The following is a 24,723-nucleotide window of genomic DNA, read 5'->3' on the forward strand; positions in this document are numbered from 1 at the left end:
GTCCCCTTCACTCTCGTTTGGGAGTGAAGAACTGAAGCTCCCGGCAGGCAGCCCCCGCCCCCAGTGTTCCGCTCCCCCTCTCCAGCACATTCCTGGCACCTGTGCCCACCTCCCGGCCCCCAGCATGCGCTCAGCCAAGGGCTGATACAGGAACGAGGGAGTGAGTGGAGGCTCCTTTATCCCGGTAACTGTTGGGGTTTCAAATCAAAGCACAAAGTATTTTAAGAAAATTCGCCAGCGTGAACTTAAACGGAGAGGCACACGTGGACAGGAGAAGGTCCCGAGTGGAATGCTGGTTGCACGGTTCCTGAATAATTGCGATGCCACAAAGAGACCAAGCAAATGAGACCGAGGACACCAAGGGATGATCATTATGTTTATTCGTACACACTTGCTTCCAAACTACAATTAATGTATCTAACAAAGCATATCATGCAAACAAAGATCAGAGGTTATACAAATTGAGGAAAGCAGCGCAGTAATGTACACATCCATCTTGCCTGCTTTAAACCAAATGTTACTGGACAGTTGAATGGCCTCTACATTTTGTCAGAAGGTGATTATACAGAAGGAAAAACCTCAACCTCCATCTCTTCATCTTCCTCCTCCGTACAGATCTGGCATCTTATATGTTTTCCAATGAATGATTTAAATATGACGTGTCCTTCACACACACACACACACACACACACACACACACACACACTCTCTCTCTCTCTCTCTCTTTCTCTCTCTCTCTCTCTCTCTCTCTCTCTCGCGCGCGCGCGCTCTCTCTCTTTCTCTCATGGGGCAAAAGCAATGATTTCAAATGTCTCTGACCATCTAGAAAAGATATTCTGAAAGACCCTGACAGAAGGGATAGGAGGTGAATTTTTAGACCCTTTAGACTCAAAAGAATAACTTCCTTCATGGATGATTTTGAATAGTCCACTGATCCCCTTAAGAATCCCATTCTTCCAGGAAGAATATCAACAAAAATCTATGAACAATCACAGGAATAAATACTCCTAAAGTTAAGCAGAGGAGACAGACACAGTTATTTAATCAGAAAATGCAAAGCCACCTTTTGTCTTATTTTAGAAAAAAAAAAAGGTTCTTATAAAGTAGACTTGATAGTTTCTGAAAAGTAGGGTTCTGTCTACTCACATAAGAGAGAATTTGGAGACAGATGCCCTTGGGAGTGTTTGCTGTCGCCTCTTCTTTCTCGGGGATATTGAAGCATATCTGAATTGCCCAGTGGACAAAATCCTAACAGGGCATCTCTGAATTTTCACTGAGTGTGAGCCTTGGGGGACCTCTGGGGACTGGAGACAGAGCTGAGGAAGTGCCATGCCTCCCAAGCCAAAAGGTGGTCACAGGGCCTCACAGAGCAAGGAGAGGCATCCCAGGGACCCCAGGGGAATGCTATCCTAGGGCTGCATCTGGAAGGGGAAAATAAAGCTATCTTTCCTATGGTCCAAAATCTTCCAGACCCTAGACGGCTGTCCCCAGTGTGCATCAAAAATATGGAGGGCATCAGTCTGCCAACACGTTCCACCTGAATTTCCAGCCATTCTGATGTGGACTCCATATACCACTGGCATGGGGAAATTCTACAGTGGGAGTGCAGGTCAGGGGCGCTCAAGGTGACCCCAGCTGAGTCCTCCTACAGGCTCCATGAGATTGGAATCTTATCAAATTGTCAGATTTATTTTAAAAACAGAATTGAGTTATTAAAATTCTCTATAAAAAAGTACAAATAGCCCAGTATACTGTTGTTCTATTGGAATTAACTAATTTCTTCCTTGAGGTTTAAAAAAAGGTCTTTGGAACTTGTGGGCCTTAGTGTAGGGTCACGGTAAGGCTGTTTGATGACTGAGTTTGACCTACACAATTATCAACTGACACTCTGATCTATCACGCAGATCAGAGGCACAGGGGCCCTAGTCATACATGATTTTAACCCTCCGAGAGAGTCCCTGACATTAGAAAATGAACAGGATTGTGGTTGACACCATTTCTAGATGCCTTCACTCACTATAACTCAGGTAACCTTTCTCAAGTTTCTGTATCTTCCGCAGCAGAAATATACAGCATTCCCTAGATTTTGTCTCATTGGCCCAAATGGGAAATGACAGACATGTTTACAGTCTGGTATATTCCATAAGATGTAACCCAAGCAACTCAAGGAAAAGGTTTCAAAAAATAGTTTCCCACTTGTCACCTTAGCGTGTGGTCAGTAAGAACCAGAGTGCCCTTTTCCTTCACTGGAACTAACTGTCTTGGCCTCGCTGCTCCTCTCTTAATGACCATCATCCTTTGGGTCCCCAGGTCAGCGTCTCCTTCCTGAGGATGACTAGTGTGCTCAGCGGGGGAACAGGCACTCCTGCCCTTGCTGGGCTTAGAGAGACAGGAAATAGTGTGATATGCACACACAAGAAATAGGTGACTTTGTAAGACCAAAGTGAGAAAGTGACTGTCAGTTGGTGTTGCCTTTCTGAGGCATTTAAAAATATCAGACTCTCACTTTCTCTCCCTCTTCAGTCCTGAGAAAATGAATCCCTGCAAAGCCCAGATTTCTCCTGCTAAGGGCACTCAGGTGGGGACTGGAGTGTTACTTCCTTTCGCCACTTCTCCATCCATCCCCGGCCGCCATCGTTCCCGACAGGAAGCCACAGAGCAAGGCAGGTGGGAACCTACCGGGTTCCGGGGCACGCTGGATGGTTTGGCTCTGCCCAGAGAACTGTGAGCTACCTCAAGGCAGGCAGGGGCAGGGGGCTTCCAGTGGCCACTGAGGATGCTGTTGGCCTTCAGGGGATGCTTTCTGAGGAGGACTAGACTGTGTTCCTGGCAACAAACTTGCTCTCAGGGACCAGCAGGAGGTGAATATCAAATGCACCAACAACCAACGATGCAAAGCCACTGGAAATGGCAGTAGCTTCCTTCCCGAGGTGCCCTCTCCTTCCTTCCACACCCTCCTGCCTTCCTCCTCCTGCAAGCATCTTTCCAGATGCACTCAATCCCTGCTCTTCTTTAAACGCCTTATGGACCCCGGCCTCCACCAACCTCTCCCCTCTCTGAGCACCAACGCGTGGCTCTCTTGGGTCTACACCCTCGTTCCAGCAAGTATGTCAGCTCATCAGCTCGCTCTGCTGAGGACTGCAGCTCAGAGAGGTGCTCCACACTCAACTGTGCTCTTTCATCACCTTTCAACCAACCATCTCAGGTCAGGTTTCCGAAGTGCCCTAAAAGCTCTGATTTTTGGCCAACGTTCCTCATAAGAAAGCCTGACACATCTCATAAGACAAGACAGAAGGAGACTCTGTATTCACTGGCACCAGGTCGTGGGGATCAAAGAGAAGCAGATGTGAAGAGCAACCACTGCCTTTTGAATGAGTTCCTGCCTTTAGTGAACCACCCATTAACCTCCGAGGGCTATACCTGGCTGCACACTCCAGATACTTCCATCGAAACCAAGCACCTAGCTTCTTTAGACAAGATGCCAATAGAGGGACAGCCAGCCCATTGGCCTGCAGCCTCAGAGCCAAGTTCTGCTGCTGAGTAGCCCCCACCGTCCAAGGGAAAAGAATGCAAGCCAACGTGAATGGCCCTTCAGAGTCTTGGGCCACGGAGTCTGGCAGAGAAGCAGACTGTGCTAGATGCTGCCTGGGCCCTGGACCTCCACAGGCCCCAGTGATACGGGCAGTGCTTGGGGGCTGAACTTCAAGAGTTCAGGTGTTCTCCTCATTCCAGCTGACAGCTTCCCTGTGGTCTTCACACAATGCCCACGAAGTGGGACTGCACCAGAGAACTGTACAGATCGCTGCTTTTGTAAGCTGGCCTAACAGTTGGTCATGGTCACCCACACCGTTTATTCTTTCAGAAATAACCATCTTGGGCTGCTCAGACCTTTACAACATTAGCCTTTACCTGAATCCAGTACAAAGCCATGCACCAACAGGGCACATCACGGTGATACTTCAGTAGGTCCTGAGGTTTACTGTCTTCCCCCCAAGTTTGGCCTCAAGCCTGCTGTCCCTCAGGCCAAGCACAGGGCCCCACAGCCAAGAGATTTTCTTTTAAAACTCTGCCACACATTCTGAAAGAATACAAGCCAGCTGAGATGCTGAATATGTTTCCTGGAGAATTATGAATAATTTGGAAATGTGTTGGCTGGGTGAGGGAAAGCCTGAGATTGTGGCTGGCTCAGAAACAAGCGGGTTGCATGGGGCTCGGGAACCAACGGTCCGGAAACCCCCATGTGTTCTTTTCTGAAGCTTTCCTCACTGCCTGGGGCTTACTGCGCGCGGCCATGGGGTGGGGGTGGGGGGTGTCCGTCCTGCTGCTGCTCCATCCAGGGGCAGGGTGACCGGCTGTTTTGTTTCTTAGGCTCATTCCATAAACTGGTCCCTTTTCTACTGACCAGCAGGACTGTGGCCCTGGGTGTGCTGGGGCCCTTTCTGGGTTCTGACATCTATAGCCCATAAAAGAATGCAGAGGAAGTTGCTCTTCTGGGGGCTGACCCACTGCCTACCCCATCTCTTCCCCTAATCAAGGGTTCCCAGGGCAGACCAGGCCTCTCAAACTCAAAGACACTTCCGTGGTTGTGTGTTACATGAATTTCAGGCAAACAGCCAGAAGGTAAAAATGAGGAGGCACGTAGCTGGGAGACGCATCTGGGGGACAAGGGAAACAGAGCGGCCCCATAAGACCTGATAACTGCTTCCATGTTGGATGTTCTTTCTATCGTAGGAGGCTGGCTTCATCGAGGAGCTTGCGTCAGCACGCTGTCTCACCACAGAGGCGCTCCTCACAAGACTGGAAAGGCTGGTTCTAGCAACAGGTGGAAGAAAATCTGCAGCTTCTAAAGAGTCTGTGGATAGTGCCAGGGGATGGCTGTGCCCAGGGGGGCTGCTGGACTGGATGGTTGTCTCACGAAGTCTGTATGTGCTGGAGCAAAGGGTGAGTCGTTCCGGGGGCAGCAAGGTGGACAGCATGCCTCTGGTGCGTTCGCACACACATAGCAGGAAGGGCGTCTTCCAGTCCCTCCCACCCCGAGTCACTAACAGTAACAAGGCTGAAAAGGAAAAACCAAAGTCCAGCCCAGGGGCTGTGACAGCATCACACCTACACAAACATACTAGGTAGACTGGAGTCAAACACTTCCTGATGTCCCCAAGAGGAAGAGTGGCACAGGAGTGGAAAATGGTGCTGAGGAGCTAGGAGGGAGTGAGTGTCATCTCAGAAATAATCCCCGAAAACAAAAACTTTTGTTTGCAGGTAGAATCAAATATTTATATATATATTTATATATATATATATAAGCCTAACTGATCATGTAAAATAGCCATTCATTTCAAAATTAGATCTACGATAAAAAATTAATATATCCGATACAGTGCCAATGTGCAGGGTACCCGGGGGGTGGGGGGAGAGGAAGCACGCAAGGAATTAAGCAAAAGCTTAATCATAAAAGCAGATTAGAAACAAGAGCCTTCACAAATATAGCACAATTGTGTCTTATAAAATTATTATAATACTCTCTTTATACTTGATACGATCATATCAATAATATAGATTCACTTGTTATTAAGGTTTATTATAAACATGCAAAATTCATTGCATGATGCATTTGCAAAACATAGTAAAATCCTTCTAGCAATAAAACATCTTTGCGCTGATGTGCATCCAGGTTTTCCTGATTCTACAGCTTCAGGTGTGTCATTCAACATGAACTGGAAATGGGGACCCAAACTGTATTGGTTTTCATCCCTTAGCGGATGTCAAGGGCTGGACATGGGAGGAAAATCGATCAATGGAGACTTATGCTATAGTTAACACTCTGTTAAGTTACTGTACACCGTACTCTCATGAACAACACCGCAGCCTAGTAAATAAATAAGTACAAAAGGGGATGGGGTGTACGCTTGCTTCAGCTTCTGAGGAAGTAGGTAGCAAAATATTGGTTGGAGGGTGGGGGTTGGCTAACAACACTCGTGAGTAGTGGCATGATTGCTGATGGCACCCTGGATCACAGAATAATCTCCCAGAGATTAAAATGAACATACATACACACTGGTTTATCCTTGATCTGAAATGATTTCACATGCTCATTTAGCAAAGTCCTTAGAAGATTTGGCCTCTTAAAAAGAAATGCAAGTATTAAGATAATTATCAACCAAACAGGGGAGCTGACAGGTTCACCCAACGTTCTTCTGAGGTTCACTCTCTTTTTGAAGACCAGTAATCACTGGACCGTGACTGGGTTAAGACTGTCAACGTCTGGTAACAGTGAGCTTGCAAATGACTCACTGGTGGGGACATGATCCATCTCGGCCTCTTGAATTCTAGGGACTGTTTCCACTGAGGCAGAGAACAGAAGTAGCGGGTATTTCAAAGCCTCCCCCACTCCCCACCTGGCTCACATACCGGGCTCCCCATTCTTTTGTTCCAAAGATGTCTCAGGGGGAGAATCACTGGCCCCGGGTCAGGTTCATTTTAACATCTCTGGTTGGGGGATCCCAATGGTGGAAATTGACAGAGGACAAGGAAACTATATCAAATCGTACCAAAAAAGGGGGAGAGTTTGTTTGCTTTCTAGGAAGGGTTAACCTACAGCCAGACATGACTTCTACATAATTAAACTGGACACTGTACATTATACCATTTTCCACTAAGATAATGTTCTTGGTTGTAAGAGAGAGACCCTGAACAGTTACTCACATTTGGACTAATAACCCTAAAATTTTCAGGCCCCCCCCCAATCTGGAACAAGAGAAAAGGCCATGGCCTTAAAATTTTAGGGTTAAGGATCACTTCCCACTATTGGGGGGCTGGGGGCTGGGGACGCGTTGGTTCTCAGTGGTGAGTTTCATACTGAGCTCTGTAAGATGGGGTGCACAAACTGGGGGTTGACATACGAGAACCCCTCGAAATCAGACTGGTCTATGTTAGCAATGACCAGCTGATCAGGTGGTGTTAAGACAGGCTGCCCTCGCGTGAAGAACTTGTCAAAGTTTTCTGCGCCTTTGCCACACTGCAGAGAAGAGAGAAAAAGAAGGAAAGGTTAGTAATTATTGCAAAGCACAGGGGGCAGCTCTCTGAGAGGGCTCTGCAGGGAAGAGCGTGGCCCGGGGGAATTGGGACTGGCTGAGGCAGGAAGAATTCTGGAGAATCTGCACACCTACTGGATTCCAAAGCCAGCCACAGCAAACAATAACGCAAAGTCACTCGGTTGTAAACCCCTGGAACCGAACCCCTCCGTGGAGAGGCACTGCTGATAGTAAAGGCAGCAGCAAGGACACAGCCTATTTCACTTCCACTTCGCAAAGCAAGCAGGCTATGGGCATGATGCCACACTCACGGGGCCACCAGTCACGGTCCATGTTGAAAGGCCAGGATGTTGGGTGCGAACGCAGACAGCGACCTCTGAACCAAGAGGTTGAGATTTCTGTCCCACATGTGGTTCTTTGCAACCATAATTTGTAATAAAGTAAAAGCTGTGTTATTCTTGCAACTGGAAAGTTCTAAAAACCTCAGTCCCTAATCTTACTTTGGGTACCAATTTTGAAGTAGGGGTGGTGGCAAGGTTGGGACATTCACCCTGGGGCCCAGCTGGGCTTCAGCATATCTAGACCTGGTCACTGGCAGGTCAATACGGAGTTCCCTCGCAGGTGGTCTCAGGCTGGAGGGGTTTTGCTTGGGTGCCCTGAGCCAGGGAGAGCAGTCTCCAATCTGTCTTGGATATTCCTCTCCTCTGGGTCCACCGGGGCACTCAACACAGACAGGGATGCAGGCAGAGCTGCCCTGTTAAGAGGCTCTGAGAAACAGGGCAGCATGCACAGCATTGCTTGGGAGCCTGGCCCCAAATCGGGGGAAGGGGTGTCCTCACTTTCTCAGCCGCTCAGGAGGGTTGTGGCATGCTGAAGTCCCCAGGACCCCAGATGACTCTGAGACAGGGAGTGCTGGGGTTGCACGGGTGATACAAATCACATGGTATTCTACATGTTGCAAATGATCACCCTTCTACATGCTGGTATCATAGGGTGACATGAACCAATTCCGAGTTAGCACAATTTTATACTACCCAGGCATCCCTGGATCTTTAATAGAGGATAGCTCTAGGTACACTGTAAAGGGGGGGTGGGGGGCTTCATCCCACTCCCTTGAGTGTAAAGGGGGCAGAAGACCCATGGCCCCTCCCTGGGCTGCCATGAGGGTTAAGGGTGCAGTGTTTCACATAGACCCCAGCATGCGGTGAGAGCACGAGGATTGCTGTTATTTTTGTAAGGCCAGTTTAGTCTCACAGACCGTATTCCCACTTCCTCTTTTACATCTTTCCCATCTTCTAGAAGGTTTCCTTGAGGATCTAGCTTCATTAGGCTTTCCCCACCCTACTCCTAAGGCACGTGGTGAGTTCAAAAGTAAGGTCTTTCATAACTGACAGCTTCCCTTTCTGGGGATGCCTTCATTTTCATGAGCGACCACCCACTCCTAACGGGATTGTATGGCGCCCTGACAGCCTCTCTATGGAGGCCATACTATTGGGCCTGCTCATCACGCGGGCCCTGCCTCCCACATGTGAGATGGTGCAGTTGTATTTGAGGAGGATGTCCTTTGGGAACTTGGTTAATCGATGCCCAGGGCCTAGAAGATTTCAAGTGCACTGTAGGTGCTCCCAGAGGCTGGGACATGTGCTCCCTTAGAAAGAGACCATTTGCATTTCTTTTGCCACTCACTAAACATGCAAAGATGAGCAAGAAGGAACTTCTGAGAAAAGTAAAGGGCGAAGTCTCTAAAAGGAAGAGGAAGATGAGCCAAGGCAAAACGTGTCTCCAGCCATCGAACCCTAGATTTGTTGATCTGTTCTGGCACAGGTCTGACCTTTTCTTTGGGTACCATCTTTAGGGCATTCACAGATCATCTTCTAATGGGAAGTTCCAAAAGCCATGGCTTAACTGCCAAATAAATCAACAAAAAACTAGGAAAGGCCCCGAGATCTAAAACAGGAGACCACATATACATCAGCACCGGGAAGCCTGGGGGTGGGGATGGATGCTCAAGGACATGAAATTCTAGAACTGCTGTCCCAGGGAGGGTCACTCGTAAGGGTTGCCACAGCTTGTGAAGCTAAATGTGGTAACACATGGGGCAGAAACCCTCGCTGCTTCAGGCCTTGTGCTGTGCGGGCTGCCGGCCCAGAGCTAAGCGGGCTCGCAGAGACCAGGCCAGTCCAAGCCCTGCGTGGTGATCACACCGTACGGGAGGAGGACTGCTGGTCTCAGAACTGCTCGCTACCTCTTCCTTTTCCTTCTCACTCTAACTTGCTCTGGAATGTTCCCCGATCCTAAGCAGAGAGAAATCACATGCCAGCAAAGGAAAGCCTTTCCTAAAACCGATTCACTGAAGTGAAGGGCCAAGATAATGTTTTCAACAAGCTGTTATATTTTAAACATAGAAGAGATTCTTCCTGCTGTCTGTGGGCCAACCCTACTCATAATAATCGTCTTGTGGGCAGCGGGACTCGGGCACCATCTTGGATGTGAGAGGGAGCAAGAAGAGGCACAGAGACTGAAGGGTTCAGGGTGGCACCGGGTGGTACCTGTGAGTGAGTGAGTGAGCGAGCGATGGGGGGGGGGGGGGTGAAGAATGATGCTGGCCAGACTCCAGACATCCTCTCAACCTTCCTCAGGGATGATTCAAGAAGGTTATTACCATGGCCACCAGGAGGGCAGTCTCCACTGCAGTGTGGGACAACAGGCAGGCTTGGGTTGGCCATGGCCTCAGAGCTCTGGACCACCTGCAGCTGCAGGCAGCATTTGCTACGTGAGAGCAAAACCCCTTGGCGGGGCATACATTTTCTTCACATCCAAAGGCCACCCACCCCTGTCACCAAAGGAGGCTTTTGCCATCTGGGATGCAAAGCACCACAAAACTGGTGTGGGACAAAGATGGAAGAGAGGAGGGCAGCAGGGGGCAGCCCGAACCTGGCTGGGCCAGTGTGTAAGCCCAGAAAGTTCCTCTGGTACTCCCTGAGAGCAGACACCCGAGGGAAAATGGGAGGTACGGTGGGGAGAAGGACCCATCAGAGGTGAAAAGTCCAGGGTACAGCTTTTGGAAACTCACCACACCTCTTTGTAAAGATAAAATGGGTCTGTGAACATCCAACTTCCCAGGCTACTGTGGGGATCAAAGGACTGAGAATGTGTGCAATCCCTTCTAAATGATCAGGCATGATATGACCTGAGGCACAGCACGTACCCAGCATGCAAAAGGCATGGGATTAACCTGTGAGGGGTGAATGAACACTATTAATAATCTACCTGCCTCACTTAGCTCTGGATTCGGTACATACGTCCTTTGTTGTTCTGACATTCCTACCCATTTGGTAAACTCATCGATTAATGAGATGAACCCAGGAGAAATCAGGCATGGTAAAGATGGGACAAAATATAGGAAGATGCAGACTCCAGGTGGGCTTTGGGATCACAGCGCTCCCCATCCAGAGCCCTGGGCGGCACACGGTCCACTCACCACCCTGTACACCCTGTCTAAGGGCTGTGGGGAGAGACAGCCTGCCCCGCGCAAGTCGGCTTCTCACGATTCTTACCTGGGAGAGGCCACCGAGAATGCACAATACATGTGTTGGTCTCAATCCTGTCTTTTACCTTGGTGTCTCAGTCATGTAGAATATAACCCCATGGTCACTGGTATGGGAATTAGGGTGAGTATGAGTAGCTCGAAAACACTGCCATTACAAAGCAAAACCAAACCAAACCCAGAGGAGCAGGCAGAGCGTGGAACCAAGTGAGAGTAAAGGCGTGTTGCAAGATGAAGGAGAAAGGAAACTTACAGAGGTTGGGAAAGTCTCTGGCTATTGCCAGATGTAGCAGGACCTGCTTCATCTTAGGGGACCCCGTATTTCAGTCCCACTGTGTGGTGGTCCTAGTGCAGTGTTAGTAGGAACCCTGCTGACATCTATGCATGGCTTTCTGACTCACGGTTGTGCACTGACTTCATTTAGTTCAATAACCAGCAGCAGAAATGAACGGGAATATTCTGCTTTGAGCCTCTTGGGAGGTCACGTCCACACCATGGGACCATCCAGTGAGGGGCCTGAGGCCCCAGGCGGCAGCCCTAAGATCAGCATGCTTAGGGAACGGTGTTCCGTGCATGACCCAACACAAGCAGGAGCACACACTTAGGGTTACAAAGTGGGGTTAGTTTGCCCACTTAGTCACTCAAGGATCTGGAAATGTGCTCACCGAAGGCCTGGATGCCCACTGCAGCCATTGCATTTTGGTACAGAAAGTCTGGAGAATAAGAACGGACAGAGGAGAGTATTTGGAAAAGAGTCAGTGCCTGTCCTCGGAACTTTAGAATCAAAATGGCCCATGTAAAGGATGCCACAGACCCACATGGGCTCACGTGGAAACATCTCCCAGATATATTGCTGGGTGAAACGTGCAAGGTGAACTATGGAACACATGCTACAACCTCACTGTGGGTATGATCACACATGCTCACAGCTTTCCGGAAGCTTACAGAAGAGATAGAGAATAGCGGGACCAGCGGTTGGGGTGGGGGAGATAGCATCTTGTCATTTTGTGTCCATCTTTACTTGCTTACCTATCTTGCCACACAGAGCTAGTATTCTAATAATGACTTTTTAAAAAGGGATTAGGACCTCCTTCACCTGCCAACACTACCTGTGGTGAGAGACTGAAGACAGGTTTTCGTTTCTCAGACAAAATTAAACACTGTTCACGGATCTCTTGCCTCGGAGTACATCTCGGGAATCTGCGTGTCATCCTCATGCAAGGGCCATGCTAAATCTTCTCCGGATCATTCCAATTTAGTGTATGTGTTGCTGAAACGAGCACTAGAGGACACCTCCGAAAGGGCCAGTGCTGGTCCAGAGCGAGCTGGTTCTACTGATGGGTTTGTTGATAGACTCAGGCTACAAGCCACACATCAACTGAGTGGATTCTTGTAGGTGTCAGAGCCACGTGTCTAGGAGGGAATGGTCCTGGCTCATCCCGGGCCATATTCTATGTAATAGAAACATGCACTCCATTTGGTCTGTCTTTATACTGATGCCCAGCTTTGGAGGATTCAAGGCTCCTTTTCCAAAACATGTTGGTGTAATGACCATCGGTGTCGGAGACCTTCAATTCAAACAACGGGAGCCTGTCAGTTCACATGCCGTGAAGCACATGGGCTGTGCACGTACCCCGTCCCTCACCACTGAAGCTCCCTGAGGCCTGCAACAGAGCTACTTATTTATCTTGATTATTATTTTAAATGTCTCATATCTTCCCATTTCTCTTTCAAGCAGAAGAGCATTTGGGGCGCCTGGGTGGCTCAGTTGGTGAAGCGTCTGCCTTTGGCTCAGGTCATGATCCCAGGGTCCTGGGATCGAGTCCCACATCAGGCTCCCTGCTCAGCGGGGAGTCTGCTTCTCCCTCTCCCACTCCCCTTGCTCGTGCTCTCTCTCTCTCTCTCTCTCAAATAAATAAATAATTTTTTTTTTTTTTTTTTTTAAAGAAGAGGATTTGGGAGAGTAGTTGTCAAAGAATAGGCAGACTTCTTGCCTCTCATCAACCAAGTAGAAGCTGGCTTAGGCTGGTTTAAACGCACAGATCACACCTGAGTACACCATGAGGTGGCAGACTCTAGTCTCCAAAGGTTGGTTAGTGTTCACATGTTGGTGGAGCACCCTGAGTCTTGAGAATCTCTCCCTGACAGTTCCTGGCACCACTGAAAGGCCAAGAGAATGAACCTACCTGCTTACCCAAGAGGACGATTACGTGCAGCCCAAGGCTGCCTATGGCACTGAGCACTCAGACCAGCGCTCCAGGACCCTCCTCCTTCTACTTGGGTGGCCGCCTCTCTGTAGAATGACCTTCTCAGAGTGATTCTTAAAAAGAGCAGTACCACAAGATGTCCTTGGTTTGAGGCAAGACACACGGAACAGGTAGGTGTAAAGAGGCATCACCTTTGCAACTTATATTCAAGTGGTTCAAAAACAACAACAAAAAAATAAAATTAAAACAACAACGAAACCCCGCCTATGTGTGTGTCAGCACACAGGCACACTCAGCGATGTAGATAGAGAAAGAGTGATAAAGCAAATGTGCTAAAATGTTAACATTTAGGGAATCTGGGTGAAGCGAATGTAGCAATTCTTTATGCTATTTTTGCAACTCTTCTGCAACACTGAAATTAGATGTTATTTCAAAATAAAATTTTTTCAAAAATTAAAAAGGCACACTGCACTGACTTTGATAATTACGCCAGCAACAAACTTTCTAGACAAGCTAATGACACTGCGAAATACCTTGCTTTACTGCACTCCGCAGACCCTGTGTTTTTTATAAATCGGAAGTCTGTGGCAATCTGGGATCAAGCAAGTCCAATGGCACTATTTTTTCCAACTGCATTTGCTCACTTCCTGTCTCTAAGCCACATTTTGGTAATTCTCACAATATTTCAAACATCTTCATTATTATATTTGTTAGGGTGATCTGTGATCAATAGAACTCGCTAAAAGCTCAGGTGATGGTTAGCATTTTTTAGCAACAGTATTTTTAAATGAAGGTAAATGCCTTGTTTTGTTTTTTTTTAAGATACAATGCTAGTGCACACTTAGTAGACTACAGGATAGTGTAAACATAACTTTTAGATGCATCGGGACACCCCCAAATTCATTGCCTCGCTTTACTGTGGCATGCACTTCGTCGTGGCCGCCTGGAACCAAACCTGCAGCCTCCCTGAGGGACACCTGTAAAGGATTTCGGGGTGACTGGGAAAATGAACTTGACCGTGCAATCTCACCACCTACACTTGTACCCACTGTTGGGTGGCACCTACACTTGTACCCACTGTTCCTGTTCTCTCTGGCTCTTGCTGCAAGGATTACAATGTCCTGATAAAAGTTATTTCCCCCCCTCTCTTTTTGATAAAATAAGGACAGCAATTTCCCCAGAAAGGCTCCCTGTGACAGACAAGCTTACTTCCAAAGTGCTCTGCTCATCTATCAACTCAGGAATATATTTCGCGGTGTTAACTTTATAGATTAATCTCTCTCTCTCTCGGGTTTTTGGCTTGCCTGTGAACTAGTTATTCTGCTCTGTGGTGCCAATGGATAGAATTCAAAAAAAGGAAAAAAATCAATTAACTTTCCACTTCTGATATTTGTATAAATTGTTATTTATCATGGGCAGGATGAATGGGAACTTGAAGGCTGTTCTCAGGCATTTTATTCACATGAATAATAAATCAGGGTAAAAGCCTATAAAATTCAAAGCGACACTGGATCAGAGTCTTAGGCTCATGTGCGCCTCGAAGGGCATACTCAGCCTTTGATTTTTCAGGCAAAGCAGAAAGAATGACCTCTCCTTCCCTCCCTGGGTTCTCAAGATGCAGGGTCAAGTGGGCTTGGCTGTGCCATCTTTTCCCACGGAAACCTCCTATGTACCTGATGCTGCGGGAGGCAGCTCGGCCTCTCGCATTTCTCCCTCAGCAACTGAACATCAACCTTTTCAGGAGTGACATCTTCCTTAAACTTAAAAATAAAAAAAGGTACTTTATGACATGGAATCTTCTGAACATTAATAAGCCTCTTTGAGGACTCAGGCTTGTTGTTCAGAACATCAGCCAAATGCTGAGCTGAGGGTCTTTGGTCTGTGGATCAGAGGCTCTTCCACTGTTGTTTTTTCTTTGAGAGAAAAAGGAAACCAGCTTGCTGTGTGTTTTTCCGTAAAGAAGGAGAGAGAGTCATGAGAGAGAGAGCGAGCTCCTCTCCAGGAGACCATAACACAGCTGTTTTTGTTTTTGTTTTACATAATCAACCAGTACATAAGTGATTGCCCCATCTTCTAGAAAACCATCTTCCCCTTCACAATTGCACATGGCAGCCTTTTGGGGACACGGCTCTGCCAGGACTGGACTCCCCCAGCACGGGCCGACTGGGGGCAGGTTCTCACTTCCTGTGGGCTCTTCTTGGGGCTGCCACTTGTGTCTGGGATGTGCACCTCTGAGCCTCCAGACTCGTCACCGTCAGGGGAGATGGCCACAGTCCCACACACCTGACACTGGCCACTCTCTCTCCACTTTCCGTTGTGAGTGACTCCAAACCGAATCCAGGCCGCGGTTGCACTGCAGGGCCTGATCTCACCGTCAACGCGAGGTGGAAAATTCTGTGTGGAGCCTCCTGATGGATTTGTGCATCATGAAATGTCTTTGGCAGTGGAATTTCACATTTCCTGTGGCCCTCTGGTCTAGCTTCAGTGATGTCACTTTGGTAGGCAGGAAAATTAAAAAAAAAAAAAGAAGAAGAAGAAGAAAAGACAGGACACTATGGGAACAACCCTGGGTCCTCTGGATAAGCTCTGGGACTTACTTACCTCTACTCTCTCAAGGAAGCTCGTGATTTTGGAGTCCCCTTTCATTGGAGCTCCAAAAGCAAATTAAAAAAATAAAGCCAAGAGGAGACTCCAGAGCTGACGAGAACAACAACACACGCAAACGTGATCTCTAGAAGCACCCTGTAGATAGCTGGGGGTGCTTGAAGGCTTCCTTCTGGCATTCGCAAGGACCAAAGGCTTGATTTCCTGGGCGCCGGGAGGAAATGGTCCTCTCATCCACTAAATCTCAGGGAAATGGACTCATGGCACCTGCTGAAAAAGCCTCGAGCAAACTTCACCAGGGCAGACCAGTTTCGCCAGCTGGGGCTCTGGGCTCCGCTCAGAGGGGAGATGCTCGCCGGGAGGGGTTCGGCGCCCATGCGGGTCCAAGCCTCTGGCGGCAGGTGACGGCGAGGACGTATTGCTCTGTCTCCCTTTGAAACGACAGAACTGCCCACGGGACAATACTCAGCTCTGGATTTTATCTGTCCACTCTTTTGGCTTTTTAATTAGCACCTGGCTCAGGGAGCTACACTGTTCACCAAGAAAGCAGGGAAACACCACAGAACCCCTGGAACGGTGGCTGCGCGGATACCGGCGAATTGCGTGCGGCCTCGGTCACGGCCAGCCCGAGACTGCTTTGTGCTGTTGGAAACGTGCTCTCCCGCCACCCAGACTGTCCCTGGCGTGGGGTGTCTCCGCTCCAGCGTGGCACCTCGGGGACAGATTGATGTCCCGGAGGCGGTGGAGATGCCCCCTTCAGCCGGGATTAGGGGCCAAACCCTGCTGCTCTGCAGGCGGCGTGGTGGAGGCACTGGGGGACACTGAGCTCTCCCGGGGGCCCAGAACTTTCCGGTCGAGTTCTCTGCCCTTGACGCTCTTCGCCCCTGGGACAGAAAGTCTGACGCTCACTCCTGTGCTGCTTGCCCCTGACCCTGGCACCGTGTTGCGTCCCCTGCTGTCCTCTCTGCTACCCGTGGGTACGTTTTCCAGCTTCTCCCAGCGGGACACGGGCTCTGGCCTGGGAAGGCTCCCTGTGAGCAGGGGACGTCCCTCCTTTCCCTCTGACCACAGCTCTTGCCAAGCAGGCCCGTTGCAGGCAAGCTTCAGCGGTCCGGCCGCGCTCTGCGGTTCCGGCTTCTGTGTTGGAGTTCAGCGGCTGCTGTGAGGCAGAGGCCCTCTCTTCTTTTGTTTTATTCTAGCTAGCGTTCAGTGAAAAACACAAACAGCAGGACTCCAGGAATAAATAAACACGCACGCGCCGCCACTCATCGCTCAACTGCCTGCTGCGGTTAGGACTCGGCTTCCAGTGATTTCCACGGCCCACCGGGAACAACACAGTCAGATTCTGGGCTCCTGCACCCGAGTCACCCTCTTGTTCCCTACATCTGAATTTAGGGCCGTGGTGTCCACAGAAAGCGGGCGACCGCGCAAACAATCTCTTCAGAGGATGAGATGGGGAGACAGAGAAGGAGAGGTGTCTTACGGTTGACTTTGTTCCATCTCGTCCCTTTCTGGAAAGTGACTGACAAGTACCTGTATTTTGCTTCACACCTAAAGCAGGGTCAGCGCGTTATCCCTGCTGGTCCCCTACAGAAACTGAGCTGTAAGAGGCTACTGTGTGCCTTTCATATTTTAAGAAAGCTAAATAGGAACGGGGAAGAAGAAAACCCCTAATAGAATGTTCTGAGACTGTCTGCAGTGTTATACTGCCTTCACGCCCCCGCCCCCCCGCCCCCAAACCAGGCTTTGTACACGGAGGGGAAGGATCCTGTGAAAACCCCCTGAGTCGGGGACCGGCTGAGAGAAGGTGGGGTGCAGACATACAAGGGTCCTGCTGGACAGGATGATTCAGGAGGGAGTCAACTAACCTGATTCATTTTAGTTTCTCTTCAGTTGGTGCTAAGAATACCTTGGAAGGGTAGAAGCGGGCTCCCCACCAGCAGTTTTATTCTTGCAGTAGAGGGCACACAAGCATATCTGATGGGAGGTTACTGCTCTACGAAGAAAGCTTGTGCCGACCGGCCAGGCACTCAGCCACCCTGGGAGGGTCCCCTTTGCCTGCTCATAAGCACCTGCTGGGGGAGACAGGTGTGGGTGCTTCTCAAGCAGGCCGTGGGCCAGAGCTGCTCTCGCTGTGGCCTCGGGGCAGGGGCAGCACAGAGACCACCCAGAGACGGCGGCCGAGCTGGAAGGCATGGTCCACTGGCCCCCAGAGATGGGATTCGGGGGAAAGTGGACTCCCCGGGAAGCACCGTGAAGAAGCAGGTGGCGTGAGTGAGGAGCCCGATGTCTTAAAGACTCTGAGTTTACCTCTAGAGATAGAAATGTTAAGAAAGGCCAACTCTGGTTGCCACCAACAGTCAGAAGCCGGGCAGACGGCAGTCACTGAGATGGAGTGATGGTGTTGGGAGGTAAAGACACAGATCCCAGGGCCAGAACACCACCTACCAGCTGCGTGTCTTCAGGCAAGATACTCAGCCTCTCTGTGCCTTAGTTTACCCACTGAGCAGGGTCACTGAGAGGGTTAAATGAGCCAATTTGTAAAGAACAGGGCCTGGCGCAGAGTGTTTGTGAAATTAATGGAAAAAACGCGAGTCACATGGGAGGAGTCTCAACGAAGGGGGCGAAGCCAGAATGGGGAGAGGGGCGACCCACACTCCTGGCAGCAGGGGCCGTGGCCAATGCGGGAAGCGCAGCCAGGGCCTGCAGAAGAGCCGGCTGGGGCCGAGTTGGGCTTCAGGAGCAAAGCAAACCCAGGAGAGTGGGACACCGATGAGACGTCCCGTCGAGGACCCAGAGCAGGGATCACAGTCCTGCCGGGCACGTGAGTCCACAAAGCCCGATCCCCACAGCCAACGCGCCCTGGCGCTCTCTCAGTTCTGGGAGGCACTCTGCAGCCCCCTGGCTGGTGGGCACAGGCCCCCCCATCCCTGCTTGGTCTGTGCTGACTCTGAAAGTCCGCAGGAATCCCGGGGGCTCAGACCACAGACTGAAGGTGAGGCTGGTACCTGGCCGTGTTCTTCCATCCTGCAGAGGCCGGGAGTCACCGGCCTCCTCTCTCTAGAGTAAGGGGGAGCGGGACCCCTCTGGGACTCAGGGACACGGGGCTCGGGAGCAGGCCACATCCCCTACTCACCACTTTGGGCTTGAAGGGCGGCTGGATCTCCCTGTTCTCCAGCTTCTCCCAGTCGATCCTTCGGAAGAAGGCATGTTCCCGCACGTCTCTCTCCCCCTCCGGCCCGCAACCCAGCCGCTTGCCTGGGTGTTTGGTCATCAGCTAGAGAGCAGCAGAAAGAGCATGCAATGTGTGTTGTGGGGACCAGAGGTGACGACACGGTATTGTATAACTGAAATGTGCTGAGAGAGTAGAACATCAGTGTTCTCCCCCCAAAAGACAAAAAGGTAACTATGTGAGGTGCCAGACGTGTTTACTCGATTGTGGGACTCTTCCAGAATGTAATTCGCGTCCAACCATCACGTGGCACATTTTAAACACGCTGCAATTTCATTTGTCAATTATACCTCAATAAAGAGGAAAAAAGACCCTCCCTCCCCCGTCCCACACACTAAACGTAGGAGAAAAAGAGAATGCTGGACGGTAGTACCTCACCTTTGCTATAGCTCTGCTAGGAGCCCTGACTGCACGGATGCCCAGGGAGCACCCCAAGAAATCAGTGGCTTGCACAGAGTGACCCCAGCTCACAAATACAGTGCTGACAGAATGGGTCTTTCTGTAGTGATTTTTATGATAAAGGACATAGGCAAGCAATCTGGCCCCAGAGCCAAACATAAGAATTTAATCAGGAGTCTTCCTACACTGTGTTAGAGCTGCCACTCTGTAGGTCTACAAAAAATATGTATGTGAAAAGGTAGGCAATCACTAAAAATGGTGTGTGTATCTCCTGTGATGCTAATCACAAGCATCATATGCCTATTTATTGCCCAGACTAAAATGTATTAATCAAAAGACACATGGGTTGGAAAAATAAATGTCGTGACCAGCAGGTGACTAGTTAATTCCCATGTGTCTACTGCGGGAGACAGAGGCGAACACGGGAGGGCCTCGCTCTCCCTATTTCTGTATGTAAACAGTGCGCTGCCCTTTTAGACACCTGATAAGCACGTCCCACACAATCAAACTGGCCAGAAAATGTTAGGAGTGTCTTACACTCCATCCCACCAGGTCTGACGATAATTTTGTGGCCTAAAGCTTCACGATTAAAAACTAACCAGGTCAGGACCTGGTAATTTCTATTCCTGGGTATCTCCTCCATAGAAACGAGCTCATATGTTCCCCAAAACACAAAACCTGGAAGTTTCAGGGCAGTTCTATTTGGAACAGCCCCAAACCAAAGTGGAAACAACCCAAAGGCCCACCAGCAGTAGCACGAATAAACAAACTCTGGTGTGATCACACGGTGGAATGCTATGTGGGCGGATGGAGGATGGAAGTGCACACGTGTGTGCGTGCGTGCACGCACGCACGCACACACACGGATATGGAGAAATGCCGTGATCACCACGTTGGGTGAAAGAAGCCAGGCCTGGGGAGCATCCGCCACAAGACTGCATTTGTGTCAAGTTCAAAACAGACCAGGCCAATCCCTGCAGGTACGAGCAGGGATGCTGCTTATCCTAAGGGGTGGGGAGCTGCTGTGGGGCAGGAAGGGAGGGGGCGTCTAGGGTGTCGGAAACCTTCCCTTTCATGACGTGGGTGCATTTGTCTTGTGAAAATTCACTGATCTACAACACTGACAACTTGTGCCCATTTCCGCCTGCACATTCTATCTCGAAAGAAGAGAACTGAATGAAGAATGACCCAAGGCCCACCAAGTCAGGCAAGGGAAGAGACTGAATATTTTCCGAGGGCCCGCGGTTATTTCTGGTAACTCATGGCACAGTTTCATGAGGGGGATGAGAAACTAAAGCACAGTGCCATTAGCTGCCTAGGCCAGAGTTCCAGGCAGTTTGGGGATCAGAAGCCCTTCTCTGGGCCACCGTGTTTCCCATGATGCCCTGCATGTCACTGAGCTGTAGCCCTTGATGGCTGGGAGCAGTGGCATGGGTTTGCAGGTTCTCCGCCAACCTCTCTCAGAAGTGTGGGCCAGAGATTTCCCCTGCTGACCCTCTCGGTCTGTGATTCTAAAAGGAACGCAGGTCTACTTACTCCTTTGCAGATGGAAACGGCCTCCTTGGACAAGGATTTGGGATAAGAAACGTTATGCTCCATTATGGACTGAAACAGCTCATCTTCATCTTCGCCATCAAAGGGAGGCTGTTCAGGAAAACAGAGACACAGGAAAACAGGCAGGGTGATTCATTAGCGTGGCGCCTGGAGACCCATGTCAACACCAAGACACACACCGGGCTTCTGGGCGCACCACCGGCTGCAGAGTTAGCTCAGTGAAGTTGCTGGTTTATTTGATTATCTTTCATTAGGTTGGTGGTTGCGTGTTTTTCATTTTTTCCTCTGTCTTTTTAATTATCCTGCCCTGGGCAACCCAAAACAATCTTTAGGGAAAATGTTTTTGAGTAATGCTTTTAATGCTTTGCAAATAAATTATAATTAATCCATTAATTTTGTAATTATGTGTTAAAAAATTTAATTATGATCAAGTTAGGTTACAGATAGCTCTGTGTGCAGGGGTGGGGGCAGGTGGAGAATGTTTGTGCCTTTGGATTCTGAGCATGGGGCGTTGGGGCCACCGGACATGGGCTAAAAGGACTTCCCCAGGTCCAGAAATCCACACCAGGGCCCTTTTGACCCAACAGGGTGCTGCTCTGTAGAGAGCCTGGCACCTGCGTGGTACCAGTGATGGGAGCTTAGCCTCCACTGGACCCTCCCCTCTCCTCTTCTGCTGGGTTTACACTGCCCACAGGGAGAGCGGGAGGCATGGTAGCGCTGTGGGCGGTCATGGTTAAAAGTCCGGGGGATCTGGACCAGAATTCTAGCTCTACCACCTCCTAGCTGGGTGTCCACAGGCAAGCGACCTCTCTCTTTAAGATACAGTTGTCCAATTTGTAAAATGGAGCTCCCTGGGGAGTCTGCAAAACACCTGATAGTTTGTCCTGTACCCAGCAGGTGCCTGCTGAAGGGTGCCTAGTGGTACTGGTATTTTATTAAGGCAGATGAACGGTCTTAGAAGGGGCTGCTAGAATCCTCGGGAGGAACGGGTGAGCTCAGGACGTCCTTCAAGCCTTCTCCTCCAGCATGTCTTTAATCCTGAGAGGTCTGGCAAATTACCTGTCACTCTGGAGGGACGGTGCACAGGATCAGTGGGTTTATGGGAAATTTCTTAATGTTCCCTTTAGGCTTAGCTAACCTTGGGTTCAGCATAAGAAAGGCAGACCGGGGTCAGCTATCACAGCTGAGAGAATCCCCAGACGTTTCATCTTGGTGCATTTCCTTCTCATGGAAAAGAGGTGTCTCTGTCACTCTGACTGACGCGGTTAGGGCTCCGAAAATGCAGAGTCCAGCTTAAATGTAAACAATATCATGGACCAAAGACAGCTGTGCCATGGTCAGCAGGACACCCCTTCTCATCAAACATCTCCCTCCGAGTAAGAGACAGTAATGGACCCAAGCAGACTGCTCCCCCCGAAGCACCACTCAGGTCCTTCCAATCTGCTCATCTGACCCCCCAACCTTAGTCCTCTCCCCACCCCCAGCCCTGAATAGGAGCTGGGTGTGGGGTCAGCCCATGGGAACTACACCTGCTCAAGGGAAAGATGCTAAGTCTATATAGAACGCTACCTTGGGACCAGGTCTGGGAGAATGGGGGGTTGGGACTGGTGCCACTGCTGTTGTTGGGTTTAATTTTTATTATTTTTTGGTCTAGAAATATAAATAAATAGGTCTCATTTTCGATCCTAAGTACCTGGTATAAAGAATGTTTAATTTGGTCAAAGCACACAGGTGGGTGAGGAGAACTAAAATTAGCCCGCCTATGGGGCACCTGGGGGACACAGTCGGTTAAGCACTCTTGGTTTCAGCTCAGGTCCTGATCTTGGTGTTGTGAGATCGAGCCCCACATTGGACTCCATGCTCAGTGCAGTCTGCTTGAGAGTCTCCCTCTCCCTTTCCCTCTGCCCCTCCCGCACATGCTCTTTCTCTAAAATAAATAAATCTTAAAAAAAAAAAAAAATATTACCCTGCCTGTGAATGACTCCGAGCACAGCCTGAACAGCCCACCATGGTGAGTTTCCCTGGGCAGGAATAACGTGGCGCCTGGGATGCCCACGGGCAAGTAAGCTGGGCACAGACAGAGCAGGCTGGCCCAAGACTGGCCAAGAGCTACAGCGGAGGCCAGTACTGCGGTCCATCCCACCATACCTTCTCTGCCTGACATCATGCAACCTACTTCTTCTGGACACCTATGGTATAACACCCACAAAACATCCCCTTTTCCCTAATAAGTGATCCATACATGTGGCTGAGTTCTGGCCAAGGAGATCTTTGTAACTAAAGCAAACATGGCAGGGTTTCTGCTCTGGGCTGTGAACTGCACATCTCCAGGGGGCCCCACACTCTGAATTTCCTCTGTGTTCATACTCTATAATGTCATGGTGCTCTGGATGCGAGCAGGGTACGGGTGCTGCTCCTGGATGACCAATCGACACCTCTCAGTGTGGCCCCTTAGGGTCACTGCTCAGGAGAAACTACGTACCAGCAGAGCATCAAAACAGACGCGAAGGGTTCCTAAAGCTTGGGCCCTGTAGGTAGACAGAGGCAGCAGGGGGAGTCAGCAGGCCTCTCTGGTGATGCTCAAGCACTAGCAGCAGGAATGTTATAGGGGCTGAGTCACGGATCATCCCAGCCAAAGGCTTAAGGGCAATTTTCTCCAAAGAGAAACTCAGACAAATTGTCCCCAGGAATCCTTGTCAGGTGAGGCAGCAAGAACCTTTGCATTTGAAGACGGTTAGGTCAGTGCAGATGCTTACCCCCACCCCCTACCCCCGCCCCCGCTGATGCGGAAGAAGGAATTTGGAGGGGGGGATTCTGTGTAGGGCACTGGCCTATCACACCTGTTTGTCTCCTGGCGTGGGAACCACCTTGGCCCAGGTGAGCTGTGCCTACTACTGATCCAGGAAGCAGTTGACCATGAAGTCCCCTCTGAGAGCAGGACACCTGGCTCCCGACACACCCCAGAGAGCATTCTTCAGAACTAGAGGATATTAATCCTACAGGATACTCCTGGGTCAAAGTTTGCACCCTTTCCCCCCTTTCTGGGATCTGCAGTAACATTTACATTTAGGTTCTAAGAAGTCCTGCCGTAAGGAGAGCTATTTAATCCCGTGGGAATCATACAGGCTGGGGATGGAAGGATTCTCTGAGGCCCCTTGGGTTCACCTGTTGCGGTAAGATTCCTAAGCTATGACAAAAGCCACAGGACTATGTGTCCTTGTGGCAGCGCCCCGGGCTTCCACCCCGTGTTCCATCCCTGTGTGGCCCCGAGGACTGGGGGTATCTCCTGGCAATCCCAGGGAGGACACATGCCTCTACCCCTGACGTTCTGTTATCACCCACCGGAGTCTACACTGCCTGATGAAGGGTGGCCAGTGTTTGAGAATGAACAGCAGTGAGGACGGCTGCAGCTGCAGTAACGCATGCTTTTCAGGCTCTATCTACGTGCCAGGTAGAGTGCTTTTCCCAGCATCACTCACTCAATCCTCAAAACCGCTGTATGACCGCCGCACATGCTGGGGATCTCACTTCACAGTTGAGCTCATTGAGGTTCTATTAGTAAGTGCTTTGGCCAGGGTTACAGAGCTGGAATGTGCAAGAACCAAGATTCAAGCCCAGACATCTGACCGCAGAGCTTGGGCTCTGGGCCATTCTGAGCCCTGCCAATCTCTCACACTTGCTCCGGCAGGTGGCTGGGGAAGGATGGTCCCCCGGCGCTGCTGCTGGGAGGGCTGAGTGGGAAGTCCACCCACACCTAAAGATGGCTCGACTGGGGCAGTGGTGGGGAGGGGATATGTGGGGAGGCCATTTTGGTATCCGGCACAATGAGTAGTGGGGTTCTGGAAAGACCAGAGATGTTTCAAGTCATTGTGTAGAGGGACTGTCTCTAGACTAGAGACCTGGCATGACTTCCCAGCCCTGATTCTGACTGCTTATCTCTTGCTTATGCCACACATCCACTGTCAGTCAGCAGAGGTCACCAAGGACCCATTCTGATGGCGCAGCCGCCATCTTGGTCTTGCTGTGGGGGAACGGGAAGAGGCGCTCTGGGGTGTCCTGCTCCAGGAGCACGTCCACTGAGATCTCACTGGTCAGAATGAGTCACAGGCTCTACCCAATCATGAGCAAGCTGGGAGGTACAATCCCACC

At 50.1% G+C, this 24,723-nt stretch overlaps 1 protein-coding gene and 1 non-coding gene across 5 annotated transcripts in view; both read right to left on the reverse strand.

The window, feature by feature from the left end:
* Positions 1-355: 355 nt before the first annotated feature.
* PRKCA (protein kinase C alpha) overlaps positions 356-24,723 on the reverse strand; it is a 392,291-nt gene continuing 367,923 nt past the window's right edge. For all 4 annotated transcript variants that reach the window (XM_027625641.2, XM_027625640.2, XM_035724576.1 and 1 more), the window contains 3 exons: positions 20,557-20,664; positions 18,526-18,666; positions 356-7,015 (listed from right to left, as the gene is read on the reverse strand). In XM_027625641.2, the coding sequence (XP_027481442.1) occupies positions 6,851-7,015; positions 18,526-18,666; positions 20,557-20,664 (414 nt within the window). In that variant the 3' untranslated portion in view covers positions 356-6,850. The remainder of the gene's footprint in view (positions 7,016-18,525; positions 18,667-20,556; positions 20,665-24,723) is intronic.
* LOC113908343 lies at positions 11,755-11,861 on the reverse strand. Its single transcript, XR_003515424.1, has one exon. It is a non-coding gene; the product is annotated as a U6 spliceosomal RNA (small nuclear RNA).

Source organism: Zalophus californianus, chromosome 16 (assembly GCF_009762305.2).
Source record: "Zalophus californianus isolate mZalCal1 chromosome 16, mZalCal1.pri.v2, whole genome shotgun sequence".
NCBI lineage: Eukaryota > Metazoa > Chordata > Mammalia > Carnivora > Otariidae > Zalophus > Zalophus californianus.